The sequence below is a fragment of the Osmia lignaria genome, chromosome 15 (assembly GCF_051020975.1).
Source record: "Osmia lignaria lignaria isolate PbOS001 chromosome 15, iyOsmLign1, whole genome shotgun sequence".
NCBI lineage: Eukaryota > Metazoa > Arthropoda > Insecta > Hymenoptera > Megachilidae > Osmia > Osmia lignaria.
Genome location: NC_135046.1, coordinates 8,537,040 through 8,557,126, shown reverse-complemented (window position 1 = coordinate 8,557,126; position 20,087 = coordinate 8,537,040). Strand labels below are relative to the sequence as shown.

The window sequence follows — 20,087 nt, the reverse complement described above, 5'->3', positions numbered from 1 at the left end:
ACGATAGACCACCGTGCGTAAGGTGTTTGGCCTCAATCTCATAATAGACGGCGATCTCTATAATTCAGCAGCAACCCAACTCTATCTAATGCCGCATCCTGTTGTGTGTACTCTGTACGTTGCATACACGCCGATACGAGGCCAAATTCTATGCACCTTCGATAGATTGGGTTCGCAAACTCACGATACCCAGGACTTTGAAAGCATCCACGTAACGCGTTATCGAACAGTTTAACTTATACTCGTTTAAATAACGAAAATAGTACAAGTTGTTAATTACGTTGACAAGAAGTAACTTTATGCTCGGGGGAAAACATTTTCCTACGCGAAGCTTGTTTATCCGAGCTTTAATAATGTTACCCATACCGTATAATTGACCCACCGAATATCTAACGTTAAATTTGTTTGCCAACTAATATTTGCAATCCCCCGGACCCATTCTGTGTGCGCTATTAAATCATTTTTCCGTGTGACTTCGCTGCATGAAACAACAGATCGCTAAGTTTCGTATTTGACGCCCTACACCGCCATGATCCATTATACTAGAAGCTATTTTGTCAAGGCCGTTGCAGGTTGTTTGCTCAGATGCTTGTTAACCGTGTGAGCATCCAATATGTTACCTCTTGTATGCACTTAGGTCCTGCATCGAGAGTAGATTCACACGGATCATTAAGTCAATTGCTGGATACACGATGACAGAATATCGGTTGTAACAGCTATGAAATGCGTTCGCTGGTGCAAGATCTATTGACAGCCGTGTGTTGACCATAAGTACTTATCAATTTCTTCCGAGTTGAACTTGCTCGAAATTTTTCTAAACTCATAAGGAAGAGCATATTCGTTTGCATGAAAGGTTTCTCCGTTTTAAAGCAAGTAGGCAGCACTTATGGAACAACCCAACGAACGATGAACGTGAGTTTCATTTTGATCCTTTCCGGTGGTGGAGTGCAAAGATGTTTGTGCTTGTAAAGTTGTAGCAGTGCATGTCTAGCAGGGTCACTTTCGTGTTTCGAAGTGTACGCGTGCATATTCCAGGAGAGCAGCATCATAGAAGTTTTACTTTCAGCTGCTTCCACCGACGCGATACATGCTCGCACACAGCTGCACCGTTGTAAAATATCCAACCAGATAGCTTCGACTTTACCATCCTACATGCTGAACGATGGTGTACGATACAAGTATACTGGCATTATTCATTCGACGGACAAACCTTGACCACGGAACTACTCGATCTCTGGCACCTGTCTCGAGCGTACCGAACAGAAGATGCTCTCACAGTCTGCGTATCAGCGTTGCTTTTACCATTAATTATCCCTTTGTGTACTTTAGAAATACGAGATACGGCTCGATTTCAGCGTCTTAACAAGATATCCGGTAATGCTGATCCAACAGCGAATCCGCTTTCCTAGCCACTCGAATTGTCCGCTGTTAAACGCGAACTCTCGAAATCGCGACAGATTTTCTCTCGGTCATTTGAGAACGTTCGACAAACGTACCGTGACAATCGAACATCCGGGTCGCGTATCGTTCAGTAATTAACGTGTTACGATGAAATTTAATTGGATTACGATAAGAAGGATGAATTGGAGCGCCAGTCGCGGGATCGATAACTTCCTGGAGCAGCGTTAAACGCATATCGTTTCACGAAGGAAGAAAGGAAAATATCGTGAAAGAGCGAAAGCAAAGGAAGAGATAAAGGGATAATCAGCGTTGAGGTCAACCGTTAGGACAATTAGGCGAACAGAAAAGTTCCATTGCAGTTCCGTAGCCTCCTGATCGCCTGACAGCTACTAGTTTTCTCCATTACTCAAAGCTCTCCGTGTACTCTTTCGTGAATTAATATATTATATTGGACCTATGGCTGACACGGCAGACTTTTATACGTCAGACAGAAACTAATGAAATGCATTTTATCGCATTTTTATCATATTGTTCAAACAGAAACGCCTGAATGGACGTTCGTGTGCAAGATACATATTTAAATAGCAAGATATTTAATTTTGACTGACATTTCGTGTAAAAATCCGTAAGGAACTTGCTATATTTTTTATAACTTCAATCAAGTAAATTAATATAAAATTATTGATCCCAGAAAGTAACTGTTATGTAAGCAATTAAGCAATTCGGTACTATGTTTATATTTCGAATCGAAATCGTGTATCATGTTATTTGTTGATGATACATTATGAAGAGAAATTCAGCTGTATTTGGCCACGATAGTTTTGGTTTACGGTGTTCTGATCGTCCCTGCAGAGTTGTATGCATCATTCGCGTACATTTGTACACGTAATTTGCATTCGTCTCTCTACGATAAGGTTAAATATGTAGTTACTCTCATTAACCAAAATCCCGATATTCTAAACATTCAATCGATTCGCCGATATAATTACATTACAACCATTGTAATACATCGGATTTCTTGCTCACCGTCAATCCCTTCCATTCGAATTTCTACAATATTCCTTTTGTTAATGACAAGATTTTTGAACTAAATATCTACCTTTTTGATTTACATTTACCAAAACAAAAGTGTGAATTATATTGTGCCGTAGATAAAAATTTTCAAATTTCTATTTAATTTTCTAGAAGCTCGATCTATAACAACGCTAATGCACTTTTAAAAGGACGATGTGTGTGGCTGTAAGTCGTCGAACGAGGTCCTGGTAGCCCTTTTCCCTGCGCGGGTAATCCTGGTAGATTGGCACGAATTAATAATTCGTCTTGTTTCGGTCTCGTTGGCTACGATCTCGACGGTGTTAAACGACCGATGTTTCCTTTTTCTTTTCACTCGAGAAGCGCCAGTCTCGATTTGTTGGACACCTCACCTGTCGTGCATCCTATTTCGCGTCCATCCTACAGTCGTCCCGAATATCCTCTTTACGCGCCGGCACCTTTATGCATCGTTAAAACCGGCAGTCGCGTTGGAGTAGTTGTAAAACCGCAATAAATCGATGCGTATATGTTGCGTTGACAACGTGATGAGATGTAAATAAAAAGCAGAAAAATGAGAGAATCGGGGGAGAAGGATTAGTGCTCGCTATTCAACCATTATACCACAGATTAACGGACATTGCTCCTCGAGATCATTGAAATTCTTCGATTGGAAGATTAATTAGAACTAAGATTTTTGTCTTGGATGATAAGTATAGAAAAAAAAAATACTGATCGAATGGAGTAATCTCCTCCTTTTTCGAAGTTGGTTAAAAATAGAGAAAATAGTGATCCAATGCAGACGATACGACAGGCCAATTAAAACAACCCTCCCCCTTAAAACTAGAAGGAGATTGTATTTGTCTGAGCATCATCCGTGACAAATTAGAAATTTTCGTCGATTCGAAGAAAGTCGCGTAACAAAGAAAAAGGTTGCCGTCGCCGGAAAGCCAAATGCGAACGACTTAATTAAGAGCTACCGTCGCTTGATCCTTCTACGAAATTCGCATCGTCCATTCTTCCGGAAGACATGACACAGACGAGCAAGAAGCAGCAAGACAAACACGGAATAGCCATGAACGCAGGAAAGCCGGAAGGTGCTGCGAGGTAGCGTAAACAATTGCCAGCACAATTAGGAAACGTTTGTCCGTCTGTGTTTATCGAAGGATCCGTAACTAACTTAGGTAACACCTATCCATTTGCTATCCGGCCAACGTAGCGCTGGATTGGTCATGCGGACAATCTACAGAAACGTTATCGAATCTCGTGAAAAGAATCTTTATCGACAAATCCGTGAATAATTAATGAAGATAAACATACTTGTTTTCGTCGTTCATATTAATTTCCTACGAGAATGCAATGACGTTCGTAGATCGGAAGAATTGTATTATCACGCAACATATCGTCAATCAATCATATCTTTCATTACTTCATAAAAGCAAAACATTTTAATCTTTTTTTGAATTATAACAGGAAATAAAGATTACATCTATCAGTTCATGGAAATTAGATTTAAATCTATTGAAATTTAACGGTAGGCGCCGATATAATAAAATATATGAACGTGATATGATCATTTTCCTAGTACTTTATGATTATTGACTTTACTCAGTCAACAGCGAAAGAGTAAAGAACGTAAACTATAAATGGAGGATGGAAAAGCGATTTGATGGTGAACTTCTCTACAAATTTTATTATACTTTGAAAGCTTGGTTTATGCAATACGATGAATAAAACGGCTCAGATTTGACTGCAAACTTCTTCGTAAAAAATCATCCTTTCAGAATTGACGGACTAACAGGACCATTGCGTGTAACGAAATGGTGACTCTTTTGGTATTTCGCAAGAAACGTTTGTCGTTACGTTAATTTGTTCGCTTGTCGCAAACATTCCTTTCGGGCTGGATTTATGACAGAAAATGAGAATAGTTTTCAAGGAACGGATGGAAGTCTAATTCCGTAACATTGTATAAAGGGAACGTGGAGGAGAAATAAAAACTTAATTTAGTTCAACCTGTACGTGTATCCGCGTGCGTCGACATGCGGGTAATCATTCTACCTTTCCATTCCCTGTGGATAAGCAGTTTTTTTTTAGAAAATCCATGCTGGAATCGTTTTTTAATCTACACACGATATAAGGGGACACCATTATCCTTCGGGAAAAAATAACTAATGGTTGCAAAAAACCTATGAATCAAGTAAGGTAGAAAAAAGAGAAAAAGAAGGGAAGTTCCTATTTTATTCTTCACTTTGTTACCACAGAGAATGCAACACAATCAATTCCAAAATTTTCCGTAATCATTCAATTGCGATTACGTTCGCGTTACTTCTTCATATTGACAAAGAAAAACTCGTGTAATTGATATAAGTTATATCGTAATTGCAACACAAGACTTTTATTTTTCCACATAAATATCTTTTATACGTAAGGCGTTTTTGAAATGTTTCAAAAATATCTATAGCAAACTCAAATTCATTGGATTAAATATTACTGAAGGATAATATGTGACTTTCTTGAAATATGGATACCACAAAGTTCGAGGGGACACAAACACAGAGCTGGTCGCATAATCCCTCGACGACAAACTTATCGCATTATCTGTTACATCACGTTCGGCAACTAGACGTTAGTTCCTAGCCAAGGGACATTAGGTTTGAGAGGCTCTAAGAGAGTTGACAACAGGTACGAGCCACCTGAGGAACTGACTCTGTCGCTTGGTAAATGTGAGAGGTAAAATTTGTTAGGAAAATTCCATGGAAAGCGTAGGTATATCAAAATATCTTGATGGAACATTTTAATTAAAGAGGACAGAATTAGTGTAATGCATAATCAAACGAATTGTTATCACCCCTTTGATCGAATTTTGTCGTCATTATTATTAAGGCTGCGTTAAATGAAAATTTATGCACCAGCTTGAGTTAGAAGCAGTTTGTCATGACACGGTATGACTCATATGATTGATATAGAAACACGAGCGTTTACAAATGTTTTACCACCGCTTAATTCGTGCTTTTACTTTCAAATTGCATCCGACTTCTGTTTCCACGTTGCAGCAATGAGAGGCAGATACATCATGTCCTATCGGAGGAAACCATCAATGGCGTAACCAGGAAGCCGTCCAAAGTTCTCTAACGATGATGTATCGAGGTTGCAGGAGGCCCTTAACTTGCGGCCGTTTCGATACACCGTAAGTTACCGTTTCTTTCGCTCTTTCTTTCTCTCACCCTTTCTTTTGCCACCCTTACCAGAAGAAGTAGGTACTACGTCCCTTGGTATCCTCCAACTTACCACCGATGATGACCGTGACAGATAGCCTGTCATAACTCGCCGCTGCGAAAAAACATATCTAAGGTCTGACGTTTGTTAAAAAAGTAACGCATACTAGTTTCTCGATCAAAAGGTGGATGTGAATTATATCGGTTAAAATGTGCAACATCATTCGTTCTCCGTCAATAAACTAGAAAGCATTTAATCTGAATTACTTTTTTCAAAATAAGAGAAGACTTTCGACCGCGTATAAAACGTTAGATAAAGCCGGCTCGAAATGATATTTTTAGAGGGACGAAAAGTTTGATGGCTCGAGACAGAGTTTGGAAAAGTGTCACATCAAGCCGCGGTGAGTTTTTAAAACTAAACGACGCTAGGGGTCAACAGAAGCTGTCAAGCTAGCTTTAGTTTCCATAGACGGTGCGAGTTTTTTTCTCGGGAAGAAGAGCACTTTCCTACGGTGATTCGCAAACGCTTTTTACCTTTCTGCCCTTTTATGCTGTCGCTCTTACTCTAGGACGACATTGACGACGCATTAAAATTTATCTGTACCTTTATTGCCGTTCGTTTCATGGAAATTTCCAGACGTTATTTCCTCATAAATTCAGCTGCCTAATAGAAATAATTAATCTATTAGATGCGATATAAAATCGAGGCTGATAATCTTAAAGCCACGACCACACTTCCAGGAAATTACTATTAATAATCTTCCTCGTGAACCAAAAAGCGTTTTAACTAATTCATGATCCTGTCGGATAAAAATCGTTACCATCCATTTCAGTTACGTATATGCTATAATTAAATGTATAAACGTTGAATGCTTAGAATGGTATCCTATCCTGATGACGGGAAAATGCACTTATCCTTTTAAATATCAGAGGGGTTTATGAATGTGCTGTCTCTTTATACAACAGATTATAATTTTAGTTCATTCATCGTACATAAAACATTAGAAACCAGATTCAATATTTATCTCAAAATACTGCCTAAAAATAACAAAATGTCATAATTATGATATTATTATTATTTTTTATTTGTTTTTTAAGTATATTCTTGTTACTAAACATACTTATAAAAATGTTTGAAATAAATTAATTTCCATTTAAATTTTGTAATATTGTTTTTTAATTAATAAGTAACATTTATTAAAGTTTGTGGAAATTTTACATTTCATTATTTACCTTTTTATGAATGTACATTGTATTAATTGATAAATAAACAATATGTATTATTATCTCATACTTAATTTAAATAATTTTAAATAGTAAAGTTTACAATTTTCATATTTGAAAGCTTGGCGCTGTAGTAGTTTCAAACTAACGCAGCGCATGCGCAGAACGGTTATGTGTAACCGTTTGAAAAGCGTCGGTCTCGCAACGCGTCGTGCTAAATTAATCGAAATCTGTGATAAATCGTATTTCCGAGTGATTTACGTAGTCAAATTAATGTGTAAGTGAAGTGATTTATGTGCGCAAAATGGATACATAAGTTGGAGTTCATCCTGGATTGGAATTTCAGCAAATGTGAGTAAAATTCTCTTGTAATTGTTAATTGTCCTAGCACGTAGGACGCCACAATTTGAGGTCAATTTTATTGGAATTTAAGCTCGAAATGAATGATATATGCAGTTTGAGATATAATTAATAGTTTATAATCAATCCGAAATCATTTAATAAATATAATATAACGTTTATTTAATTTTGTTAATTACATTGGTTACATCAGATTGAAGATAAGTAATACAAAGATTTGATAAAACAAACATTTTTTATTATATCATTAAAAATAAAGCAATGTATCTTTTATTTGTAATCCCTTTAAGGTGGATCAACCACTTAACAATAATTCCATACATATTAGTTTAATAACTTTAGAAAGAAAATATATAAGGTGAATAGATAAAATCACCGAATGAAATACTTCAATAGTTATTTCCATACAAATGGTTACTACTTTACTTTATTTTTATTGTTCTCATAATGTACTCATAATTATGCATACACTTTGAGAAGGTATACAAACTTTACCTCTACTTTGGATGCTGCGTAATGTTTAAAATTAATTTACTTACATTATATTCAACACTCTACAACTGGAATGTTCAATTAAGTAATCATGGCATTTTTAAGTTACACTTTTAAAAAGTGGCAGTACATAATAAATTATCACTCCAAAGGAAATTGTTAGATAGTTTAAATTCAGTATATATAAATGTTATTTATTAAAAGTAATGTAAAAGCAATTGTATATCTGTGGTTGATTAGCATACTAATTTGTGAATGTACACTTAATGTCAACTGCCAACATTCCTACTTAAATGTAATCACTTCCTATAGTTTAAATCTTTCATTATACAGAATTGTTAACTGATATGTGCAATGAATCCATTGAGTATCTTCTTTCTTGTTGAGTTGTTTTCAACCATTGCTTGTGTTCGCATAAATAAGGATATAATGGAACCACTAAAACACTGATATCATCAACCGATGCCACAGGTGAAAACTTTTCATCTGTTTCCTCAAGGTTTTCTGATTTGCCAACCCAAACTCTTCCAACTAACCTACCTCTTGCTGCTTGTACTAATTCTTGAGCACTCATTGTGAGCCTGTAATAAGAATTCATTCATGATTCTGATTTCTATGGTATTGATTATGACCTCGAAAAGAATACCTGTATTCTAATGATGGAGTATCAGGGGCAAGTGTCTTCCTAAGTACATTTGCTGCTGTTTTATCTGATACAACATCCCAAAGTCCATCTGTAGCTACAATGACGCAATCACGTTCGGTTAGATTACAACTATCTAAATTTATGGATTGTACTTCAGGTTGTGATGATAGGAATGGTTTTATGTTAACTCCAGTACTGGCTGCTTTTAATCCATGGTCTCCAAATCCACGTGTTACTCCTATAGTACCCATTACTCGACTCTATATAACAAAATCACGATCAATTTCTAGTAAAAGTATAGTAATTATTACACCAACGTCACAGATAATTACCCTTTTCCCATGTCCCGAAATGAGAGGTAGTTTCAAATCGGAATTAGTTAATACTTTATATGCCCAGCCTGTCATGTAAGGTTCTCTGTAGAGAACCAATGATCCTAATTCCTTTTGCAGCGGTCTTTTACGAAACTCCAGTGGTGTAAAGTGACCTTTCAGTAATTCGTTACTTCTTAGAAAACCTAGTGCTCTGACGCGATTTGATTCTGAGTCAGGAGTATGATCTCTTGTCAATGCACGTTGACTTTCTCTCAATACTAATACGGCTCTGTTCATCATATACTTTTTATTAGTTATTCTAACTTCTATCAACTATAGTAGAGTTATGGGTATTAGAGTTTTCACCTTGAATCTCCAGCACCTGCAGCATACAATCTACCATTGAGAAATAAAATAGTGATTGCTGTACAACCTCCACCACCTCCTTGAGCTTGAGCTTCTACCATTTGATCCATCTGTCTATATGCTAATTCAATAGCACCAATAACTAGATCTCTTCCTTTTATGAGTTCATCCTCATCTTCATTTAGTAACATATTTCCAGGTATTGCCATTAATCTTCCCTAGAAAAAGATTCATATATGAGATATAAGGTATGAGGTCTCTGTAAAATTGTATATTGAATTAGTCTTACAAGAATTATCCTATGCAAATGTAATCTTGCTGTTAAAGCTACTTGATATCCGGCATGTCCATCAAACATAGAGAACATAACATAAGGCAAGGTAACATTAACATCAGCCAGTTTAAGATCTCCTCTGGTTGCAGAGGTTTGATCCTCATTCCAAGCACTTTTACCAGCATTGATACATTCTGCATAACCAGCACACCATGGCAATCGGCTCAAATCCCTTGGAACTATGATAGGTCTTACTCTGTGATCAGCACTTACCTATGAATTTCATAAATAATCACTATTCCATATTATAATCACAATATCATAATAATGATAGTGATAATTTAAATCACATACTTGAGTTTCTTCTGTTGTTAATCCCAGGAAACTAGGTCTACTATAGGGTTTATTTTCTATTTCTGCACTAATGTTTGAATTAAGGTAATCTGTTAATGTTTCATTATCTGAATCACTAGGATATTGTATGCCAAGTTCACTTCCACCAACAGCATTCAATAATGCTGATTTAAATCTGTTCAGCATCTTTTTTTTCAATATTTCTGAGATTTGTACTTTACAATTAATTTAATAAACTGTAGCATAACATCTATATTTAAAGAAAGATATTACATCTGGTGATAGTGTTTGATTATACTTTACTTTATACTGATTGTAAAAACGCATTCATGTATGTATGTACAACACCAGCAATAAGAAGGAACTGCAAAATTTTAATGGCTGTTTGGTTATCTGTCATCTGTCAGTAACTAATCACAAACTTAACTTCACATTAGAAACGCTATCTTTATAGTTCTAATATCATTATGCCCAGAAATGAAATCATTATATTTTAAATTATTCATAGATTTATGTTTCGTTCAACCGATATCATCTTGTTGACAAAATGATTGTCAACAATAAAATAGGTTATATCTTGAACACGAGTATCAGGTAGCTGTTTCATATAGCGACACCATTTGTCGATTTTTAATCACCTGAACTGATTTCTGTCTATATTTTGTCTTGAATAAAATATTAAATTGAATTAAAATAACTATATAATATTTTATAATACTAACAAAAAGGATTAGCTTGGAAATTATTCCACATATTCATTAAAACAGTGTAAGATTCCTATAATATCAGCGTACATACCTACTCGTTTTTTAATTTTTTGTTTTTCTTTTGAAAATTCTTCAATTTCTGTTTGTGTCAATGTCATCAGTACCGGTAATTCTGATAAAGTATCTTATTTTTGAAAGATAGTTTATTGGATTATAATATTTACCGCACGTATAACTAATTAAATTAAATTTAATCTTAAGGAACAATTTGGAGAACATCCAATGTTTAATGCGTTGCATTGATAATAATTTATGTGAAGTAGGATTTACAGATTATAATAAAATAGTTCAATAGAATTTATACAAACCTTTACAATTTTTACCTATGTATGCAGAATATTTTTTAATGCATAATCTCTCTGAAAAACTTATTGCAATAATCAAAATTCTAATTCGAATCCTTAGAAGAAATAGTTTCCTTGTACATTCGATTATCAGACTAGAATTGCATTTAGTTATTTAAATCAAGCATTTGAATATTTAGTTCTTGAAAAAGTAATTAATTTAATAAGCTGAAAATAGTGCGTAAACCTTATGTTTAAATGTTTTTTAATTTATATTATATTGTACGCTTTTAAAATGATACCGCTGGTGTCATCTAACGCTGAAGGGAGTCTCTTGTAATAGAAAATTGCCTTTTTTAATAGAATAAACGCTTTTTATATTTAATTGAGCCAAGTAGAATATTTTGCAATCTCCGTGAAATTCAAAAAATAATCAAAACTTAAAAAATAGGTAATAATAAAAGGTGTGTGGTTTGGTCTTTCTTCTTTATCGATGCTTCATTTCATACGTAGTTGAAGTATCGGCCACGCAGCTGTGGAACGTTTTTGTTGTTGGGTGTCTGCTGTAATTTTAGTGGTAAATAAGATGTGAGGTTTAAAGAGTAATAAATGTTAGTTGAAATTGAGTATCATTTATCCATAGCACTTGTATAAACTTATATTTGGTAAGGGTAAGGAGATATGGCAAAGGTCAGGAGGAATACTCATAAAAGTGAGGTAATTAACCTCTGTGCATTATCTTCTTTTAGTTCGTTGTAGTTTAGGAGTTATTTGTTTCCTGCAAATATTTGAAATATTTGTTTAGTGTATCAACATGACAGTCACATTATTTTGTAGGAAATTAGTAGTTCATCAGGTTCATCTTCATCGATATCCTCAGATGAAGAGGTTGATGCAAGGGATTTAAAACCAATTAAAGAGTATTTGTCAGATCGTAGAGAATTAGCTAGACAGCTTTTTAAATCTGTCAGAGCTGAAAAAATACAAATGATGTTACCTCAAACATTGAGGGTGAGCTTGTTGATATCTTTAGGATATTGATCATTTTCATAGCATTCATTACCAAATTTACTTATATTTATTGTAGAAAATGGATTTAGGGCAGTTAGAAAAGTGGTGTGCTAATGAATTAAGTGGTATGTCAAAGAGCCGTATATTGTCTATCTTAAATGGGAAACCTATGTTAGATTCATCAAACACAAGTGAATCAGATGATTCAGGTATGGGAAAGCTTAGCGTTTACTAACAGTTTTGCAGTTCACATGGGTGTTTTATATTTATTTTCATAACAATAGGACCTTCTTTGGAAATAATCTCAGATACAGAGGAGTGGTTTACTGATGAGGATATATGTGTAAAGGAGGAGGGATCTGTTAAAGGGAAGGTAAAGAAAGATAGGACTAAACAGAAAGTAAAATCTCAGCTGCATAGAAAGAATGATAGTAAACCTAATCCTAAGAAAGCTTCTAATAATGTTTCTAAAAATGTACCAGTACCAAAAGAGGAACCAGTAACAGCTAATAAAGAAAAAGAAGGTGATAGTTTGTTAGATTTGCTAGAATTAGAAATGCGTGCAAGGGCGATAAGAGCTTTAATTAGGAAAGAAGAGGATATAATACCAAATACATCTAAATCTAATGAAGGGAATAATGCCTTGAATAAAGATGCCGCAGCTAAAGCAAAACAAGATGAGATGAAAGAAAAGGAAAATTGCAGAAGGCAATTAGAAAAGATTATTAGCGCTCAACAGAATAGCGCTGGCGAGGATGAAGATGTAGTGATAGTCGTTCAGCCAACTCCAACTATCGAGTTGTTATCTAGCGATAGTGAAGACGAACCTCACGGTGGGGTACGGGTGAACAAAAAATTGGAGAATGAACGTGTTTTAGAAAACAAGAATAATATGAAAAATGTCGAAGAAAAGAAAGCAGCAAATACATCAGAAGTACATAAAGAATCAGATGCGCATAAAACTGAAGTTTCTAAACGACCTCATAGTAACAATGTATCTCAAACGGATACTCAATCAAAATCGAGTGGAAAAAGGCGAAAAACGAAGAAAAAGGCGCATACGAAAGAGCAATCGAAAGATCCAAGTTCCGAGGTTGATGTACACAATACGAAATCATCGAACGATAATCAAATCACCGAGGGTGTAAAGAATGACGAATGTTCGTCAGCAAATGTTAAATTGAACAGAAAGGAACGTGAAAATAACGGTATATCAAAAGAAGTTTCAGGCACGCCAAGTAATATAAATTTAGACGAAGAGAAATCCATTGATTTAGACGAAATAATTGATCTGGATGATTACTGCGATGATATGGAGGAAATGGAGAATAATGAGAACAAGGAGAGCGAAAATAAAGAAGTTACAGGCAAGGAAGATAAACTTGAAACTGAAGTAGGTTCTGTAAAAAAATCGAATGGAACTGAAACTTGGGCGAGTCGCTATTATCAGACAGATGATGTTCAAAACGTAATAAAAGAATCAAAGATACAATCGGAAATTCGTAAACGGTTAAGAGAACGTCAGAGGCTTTCGAAAGCTAGTACACCTCCAAATAAAAAATTACAATCATCTTCATCGACGGAAAGTACGAGTAATAAAATTACAGAACAGAATCCATTAGGTTCGGTGGATGAGTACTTGGCTCTAAAAAATACCGATGCTACATGCCTTAATGTTAACGCTAATAACGATGATTCCAATGTATTAAAAGATAGTGAAACGTCTACCGATACTTGTACGGATGCAAATAAAATAATTGAGAGCGATGACGCAAGTATGCATTCTGAAAATCAAAACGATGAGACGAAAATTAATTTAAGTGATAATGCAATTATCGATAAGCCGATAGTTACGAACGATAACGCAACTGATGTTACGAACCCTGCTTGATATAACTTTTTTATATAATAATAATTAGAATATTTGTATACATAATTATATGTACATAATTAAAAATATTACAGTAAATACAGTGTTCCCTTTTTTATATTTCAAAAAATTTATGCCAAAATTTATTTACTGGGGTACTTTTATATTCGACATTTATAATCAAACAGTGTCCGCTGTTTATCCGTAAGAAGGTATTTCAAAGACAGTGTATGTATAATTCACATACTCGAGGATTCTACATACTCTCTGACCATTCCCTTCTCTACTTTCGTTTCTCGATTTTTATCGTTCATACCTAGGGGGAAAGTTTCCGTTGCTCTACAATCTCATTTATTTTTAAACTTAAGTAGAGACGCTTCCTAAAACCACGTTTCAACTCCGCCAATACTGAAAGTCATCCAATAATACAGATTTATTCCTTCCTATATCTCGATCCAGTTTTATAATTAGTAAGAAGGTGCGTGTTTCGTTTCCGAGTCGCATGCCCGAGCAGCGTTTATTACAATTCAAACGAAATGTTTTCCACGAAGCGGAAGTGACGATTGAACGTTCAGTCAACGCGCGTGCACTTGAACGCATAAATGATCTCGCACGACCTAGGAAGTGCAGAAATTGTTGGTCGCGTAATCTTATCGACTTTGTGAATTACGACACTGTCTCGCACACACATATACAGGTGGACAGATTTTTCAGAACCTCCACGGTCTTGGCACAGGGAACTTTCGATCCCAATGGGTGGTTCCGGTGGCGTGGAACTTGGAAAGTTTCTCTGCAACGATGCAAATAAGAGATACAAAAGGGAAGGGTGACCGGTAACTTTTTCAGGGGAACAGAAACGGTCGATGGTGTTCTGCACCATGCGAGACAGATTGTTGACAGGGTTCGAGTGGAATTTAAATGAGTATAATCCTGTGTAGGGTTGCGTAACACCAGGAATTTCTTAGGTGGTCCACTTCCGATGAAAGTTACATTTGCAATTCTCAGCGATACGGTACACTGGTTAATACGACAATAAATCTAGAAGCTACTCATGTGCGTTTCTTTACGAGATTTCGCGTAATAGGGAAGTAACGAGGTCGTATAATTAGACGCGTTTGTCTTTCTCGCTGTACCTTGTTTACATGTTTCTACTTAAACTCTGGAGATTAAATGCAGTAGAATAACATTATGCTTGTGGTTACTGATACACTGTTCGTGGATATAATTTCAGCAAAATAGAGTTGCTATTATGCAATGTAAGCAAGTAAAGCTAACGAATGAAAACGATTTTTCGCTTGTTCTTATTTAAACGAACAAAACATAATTCCTTGTACATGTAATAACTTTGTTGATAATAATCATAGTGACAGATTATTTTCTACCCAAAGAGAAAGGTACCTACGTTAGTAAATCATTTTCTCTTCAAATTTGTTATCAAGTTTGTTCGAAACGTATGTATTATTTTTTGCCGAGATTTTTCTAACTGCGTCTGGTAAAACGAGCATTTAAAAGTTTTCGTAACAAAAACTGTTCGTACGTTTTTACTAATCTAACATCAGATAACGAGGGAAAAGGTTGCTGCAAAACAAGTAACAAAACGAAAGAACGTTCTCACGGTAGTTGGATGTTCAGAGCAAAAAGGACCATTGAAAAAAGGTATTGCGCTACTGCACGATCGACAAACACGCAAGTGTTCTCTTTTTTTGGTACGTGGTAAAAAGTACCATTTTCCACGCGTTATTGAAATTTCGTACAGTGTAAATTAAACGTCTAATTGGTCGTGAAGCCGAATAAACGGTAGAGGTAATAAAGCAACAAGATCGTGTGATAACATTGTGTCGCAATCGGTGCGTACAGTGGGAAGCTCTTGATGTAACACGATTTTCCACGTAACGTGTATCGGAATAAAAAGTGGCGCGAACGTGAAAGGACCTCTTTATTCATCCCTTCCGAGGTGTTCGACGGAGGGCACAATAGAGATTGATGCAAGTGCCAAGTCACGATCCTTTAAATTGTAAAACGAAAGCAAGGGAAAAATAAGAAGAAACACTCCGGAGACCGTGTGTTGCGTAACGCCGCGATAGACGCGTCTACTCCTAGCTGGGGCACGTTCTGATTTCTCGGAAACGCCTTCTGTTCAACGATTTCGCGCCAATTTCTGGGGAACGAGGAAGCGTAGAAGTTGCTGTCCGTGCTGTGCCGTGCCAATGAATAATTGCGAATTTTCTTACGTGCTCGTTAGAGAGTCAGGAAAGGGAATCGCAAAGAAAGAATCACTGCTTTGGGAATGGACGAACAATTATAGACGTTCGTTAAAATAAAGACTAAAAAAGGCTTATGATAATCCGAATTTTTTAGCTATATACTTTCAATTATCCGCAATCTTATGCGACGTAAGAAGTGTAAGAGATACGATGGGTTGTATAAGATGGTTAGGGATATCGGAAACATTAGTCACAGTCAATGATAGCTTTCTAAAAGCTATTTACAGGCAACCTTCTGCAGTAATATCGGGATCTTTATAAATATTTCGAGTTGCGTATGTGGCAGACGCAAATTTCCCTAACATATGTACCGAGCAAAATAACGTATCCGGAGGAATAAACAATGTTTACATCACAATTGACGGAAACGTAGTCGGCGGTATGCAATCGACACAACCAGAACTGAGGAACGTCGTATCTGCATCGTTCTACTTTATAAGTGAACGTTATCCATACGGGGACCGCGATTGATCGAAGAAATCTTTCTCGTTCTTATACGAACTTCCTAGGCCATTAAATATGATTACCAGGCTTGCAGCACGTTAAATAACGGGATTTGCTATCCAACTACGTCTGCGTGTCTTGGTACATACGAAAGCATCGGTTAGCCCCCTTTTAAAACTCGCCTGGTCGCTAGCAGATAAACCTGGCTAGTGGTTATTATATCTTAACGACCCGCCGATTATCAAACAGCTACAAACTCCAGTTTCATCGCGGATTATAAATTACCTGTTTAAAAAGGAACGTGCAATAGCCTTTCCCTTTTCACGTTCCATTTCATCGGGAATTCAGTGTTATTCGTGAACTACTTTGTACCCAGGTTAACCAATTATGGTTCGACTTTTTGTTCGCAGTGTATGTAGTAAGTCGAACCGTGTATAATCAGCTGCTATTGGTTTTACCAATCAGACACGATCAACCGATTCACGGTACGATGATTTTGTCAAAATGTAACCGTGCCGCATCGATGCAATTTACCTTGATCGTTGGACAAGGTCGACACACTAGATATTCGTACAGGATATTTTCGTGAATGGTTCGAAATTGTCGCAAGCACGACTCCTCGTATCTGACGAATTGGCGACACCTGAATCGTGGTCGCGTACACGTACAGACACGCTTCTCTGATTCCGTGCACACGTAACATACTCAAGTTGCACTTTCGACGTAACCCACTTTCCTAGATTTTAAAATCGGTTCATACGTCCGGAGTCACTTTCGGTTTCTACATAGCTGCTATCAGATTAGCGTGCGCGCGGAGGAGAAACGAACATTTCATGCGGAAATGAAACCTCGCCTCGCGATCGCGCAAAATTATGATTTTAATTTGTTCATCGAAGTTCGCCGTTAGAAAGGAAATTTTTTACTTCGTCATTTTCTACTTTGAATGGAATAGCGCGGATGATCGAAGAGGAAGGTATGACGAAAACGTCGAGATTGCACAAAGAGAATGGCATCGCGAAACTTGGCAGCATAGATTTTCACGCAACCAAATGTCAATTTTCCTCTCGGCTATTAATTTTCACGTTTTACCATTTACCTTAACGAGCGTACAAATCGTCCGCATCCTTCTCCCTCTAACACTTTGCTTGCGGTAGAACAGGTGTATCTCGTAACTTTAACCGGTGAAAGTCTCGATGCGATTCCTCGCGTTCGCGTAATCGCGTCAGCACACGATTCTCTTCCTCTCAGCGCAATCTCGTGTCTCCCAAGGTTACGTAATCGTTTTGTTATGTATAAAAAAATATCGCTTTATTCGTTCATAAAAAACATATAATACAATACAATTCAGGATCACGGAGTGAATACAATAATTGGTACATTCGACTGACGTCTACTACGAGCAGCGCGCTTGTTCTTCGATCGCGGTGTTCGCGTACGAACGTGAAACGATCTGACGATCGTGATGAATACCGATTTCATGAAATCGGTTGTCGTGTCTGGTAGCGATCATTGAACAAGACGCGCAAGGTCAAAGACTTCGATTCTCTTTCGAGACGAAGTCTTTCCTTCAGTGATGTCCGTAACCACCGAACTCGTGTCCACCTAACTCGATTCCACCCTCCAATCCACCGTATCCACCACCGTATCCACCGCCGATTCCACCGCCGAATCCGTGCTCTTTCACGTAAACTGGTACAGCTTCCTTCACGTACAAGGGCACCTTAACGGGGTAGGGCACTGGTTTTGAAATCGTAACTGGCACCTTGACTGGTACCTTGACCGGGTAAGGCACCTTGATTGGTACCTTGACGGGTACCTTGACAGGGTAAGGTACTGGCTTCTCGACTGGATAAGGTACGTGTTTTTCGACGGTCACTGGGTAAGGTTGGGGTACATGGACGGGATAGGGCTTGTCAATAGGTACTTTAATCGGTACTTTGACAGGATAGGGGACGTGTTTTGGGACCTCGACTGGATACGGTTCAGGAACGTGAACGGTCTTTGTGACCGTGACTGCCTGGATGTGTTCCGCGGATATCTGCTCGCCGCCGCCCAGGCCGCCGCCCAAACCGCCACCCAAACCTCCTCCGTAGCCACCTCCGTAGCCACCTCCGTAACCTCCTCCGTAGCCTCCTCCGAAACCACCGTGGTCTCCTAGGCTCAGCTCCAAGCCACGTTTCGTCTTCTCTTCCTTTGGCTGAACTTTTTCAGATTCAGCTGGTTTTTTCGTCTCCTCTGCGAGGGCCGATAGTACCAGGCCGCAGAAAAGTAAGATCTAAACAGAGTAAATTATGGATCGTTAGTCTCGAATTAATAGGCTCGTTTTGTGTGCGTTCGAAAATGGGTTTGAAGTTTCGAAGGAAGAAGTTTGAATAGCTTTTGTTACGAGCTACAAAAAGATCGCAATTGGTATGATTAGACTACATTAGTGTTTGTTTAAGATCGTTCGAGAGAGAAATATTCACGAAATTGTTTTTGAAAGGACGAAGCTGATTGCATGCAGTACGGTGTAACACGTTAGAGCCAGTTACGTTTGCGTGGCTCGAGTGACGGGGATTCGAGTAACCGTCTTACAGGAGCTACTCACTTTCAGCTTCTCTGTGCTGTTCATGTTGGTCGACAGTGAGCACACTGATTCCTCGATGGTCTACCCCCGCTTTTATAGGGGACGCAACGGCCAGTGTGGCGGGCAACTCGAGCGTGCCGCTGAAACTGTTGCGGAGTAGGAAGTTAAGAGAAAGAAAGAAAGAAAGAGAACGACGCCATGGACGACGCTTTCCTCCGGTTTCAGCTTTTGTCAGCCAACATTTAGCAAGTCGCTTCGCGTTTCGTTCAATTTCTTCCTTAATACTGCTCGAGCTTTCAAAGCTGCTTCAGTTTCTTGAACGGCACAAGAAATCCTTTGAAGCGTTTCTTAATTTCTTTCAATGAGCAGATGGTGTTTGTATTCTCGTTTGAAAATTATTCGAAATTCATTCAATTTAATTCAATTCAAGGACGGAAAAGGTTGATGATTGTGTTTCAATTTAAATTGCACTCGTTAGAGAATTACGCAGTGATCGGCTTCGAACTTTCTCGTTACTTACTTAGTTACTTACTTACTCACATTCCTCGAGTTGGCGAGTTTTCAATTACCGGATGAACCATCGAAGCGAACCGAAGCAACTAATACGGATTCAACTCCGGTGTCTCTTTTTAATCCGATTACTTCTCACAATACGTTCCTACATCTCTCTGAACTCACATCGTCGAGTTCTTCATTAATATTAAGAGCTTAATTAAAGCGAAAAACGAACTATTAGGGCTCCTCCGACCTATTCGAGCTACATCCTCGGTATCTTTGCACCTTTTTTTCGTTGTAACGCGATTCGCAGGAACTTCGCTTCCTATATAGTCTCTAACGTCTATGTACGTGAATTTAACCTACATTCCATCCGAAACTTTTTGATTTATAAAATAGAACGTTTCTCGTTTCGTGTTTCTCATGTTAAATTCAGTTAGTGTTCCTTAATGATTCTGTTGAAACGGAATTGTAACTGGTTCGAAGACGTAGCTACACACGTACGAGGATCGATTGGAAAGAGGGCGAAAATAAAACGAGCCTTATCCTGGAAAGAGAAGGCAATAGTCGTACTCGATATAGGCATATCGAGCGGATGCTATTCGCGGTTCATTCGCGATCTGTTCGAAGTTAGCGGGATCGCAGCGATTTTTGGTTATCACTTCGGCCTCCCTGGGGCGCAGTTAATCTTGGAATGACTTTCTGCCCCGA

At 37.5% G+C, this 20,087-nt stretch overlaps 4 protein-coding genes across 7 annotated transcripts in view; 2 read left to right on the top strand and 2 right to left on the bottom strand.

The window, feature by feature from the left end:
• The first annotated feature begins 7,053 nt into the window (after nucleotides 1–7,053).
• The window catches only part of LOC117612027 (uncharacterized), a 263,880-nt gene continuing 250,846 nt past the window's right edge, over nucleotides 7,054–20,087 (top strand). For all 4 annotated transcript variants that reach the window (XM_034340658.2, XM_034340653.2, XM_034340651.2 and 1 more), the window contains exon 1: nucleotides 7,054–7,220. The gene's annotated coding sequence lies outside the window, so the exon portion shown is untranslated. The remainder of the gene's footprint in view (nucleotides 7,221–20,087) is intronic.
• On the bottom strand, nucleotides 7,442–10,449 carry LOC117612030 (protein phosphatase 1H). Its single transcript, XM_034340661.2, has 6 exons — nucleotides 9,676–10,449; nucleotides 9,337–9,594; nucleotides 9,048–9,265; nucleotides 8,700–8,970; nucleotides 8,368–8,627; nucleotides 7,442–8,302 (listed from the first exon to the last, which is right to left on the bottom strand). The coding sequence occupies exons 1-6, from the start codon at nucleotides 9,859–9,861 to the stop codon at nucleotides 8,047–8,049; spliced, it is 1,449 nt and encodes a 482-aa protein (XP_034196552.2). The 5' UTR covers nucleotides 9,862–10,449; the 3' UTR covers nucleotides 7,442–8,046.
• Nucleotides 11,238–13,702, top strand: LOC117612028 (uncharacterized). Its single transcript, XM_034340659.2, has 4 exons — nucleotides 11,238–11,443; nucleotides 11,564–11,737; nucleotides 11,814–11,946; nucleotides 12,022–13,702. Exons 1-4 carry the CDS (start codon nucleotides 11,408–11,410, stop codon nucleotides 13,626–13,628), a joined length of 1,950 nt encoding a protein of 649 aa, XP_034196550.2. The 5' UTR covers nucleotides 11,238–11,407; the 3' UTR covers nucleotides 13,629–13,702.
• Nucleotides 17,603–18,953, bottom strand: LOC117612032 (uncharacterized). The gene is made up of 2 exons (XM_034340663.2): nucleotides 18,903–18,953; nucleotides 17,603–18,590 (listed from the first exon to the last, which is right to left on the bottom strand). Exons 1-2 carry the CDS (start codon nucleotides 18,924–18,926, stop codon nucleotides 17,883–17,885), a joined length of 732 nt encoding a protein of 243 aa, XP_034196554.1. The 5' UTR covers nucleotides 18,927–18,953; the 3' UTR covers nucleotides 17,603–17,882.

Bases quoted from the DNA above. Each gene is read 5' to 3' on its own strand.
- LOC117612030 (XM_034340661.2), bottom strand. From the start codon at position 9,861: ATGCTGAACAGATTTAAATCAGCATTATTGAATGCTGTTGGTGGAAGT. The intron at 8,628-8,699 runs GTAATTATCTGT...TTTGTTATATAG, and splicing joins TTTCGGGACATGGGAAAAGG to AGTCGAGTAATGGGTACTAT. The intron at 8,303-8,367 runs GTATTCTTTTCG...TTCTTATTACAG, and splicing joins ACTCCATCATTAGAATACAG to GCTCACAATGAGTGCTCAAG.
- LOC117612028 (XM_034340659.2), top strand. From the start codon at position 11,408: ATGGCAAAGGTCAGGAGGAATACTCATAAAAGTGAG. The intron at 11,738-11,813 runs GTGAGCTTGTTG...TATTTATTGTAG, and splicing joins TGTTACCTCAAACATTGAGG to AAAATGGATTTAGGGCAGTT. The intron at 11,947-12,021 runs GTATGGGAAAGC...TCATAACAATAG, and splicing joins AAGTGAATCAGATGATTCAG to GACCTTCTTTGGAAATAATC.
- LOC117612032 (XM_034340663.2), bottom strand. From the start codon at position 18,926: ATGAACAGCACAGAGAAGCTGAAA. The intron at 18,591-18,902 runs GTGAGTAGCTCC...TACTCTGTTTAG, and splicing joins ACAGCACAGAGAAGCTGAAA to ATCTTACTTTTCTGCGGCCT.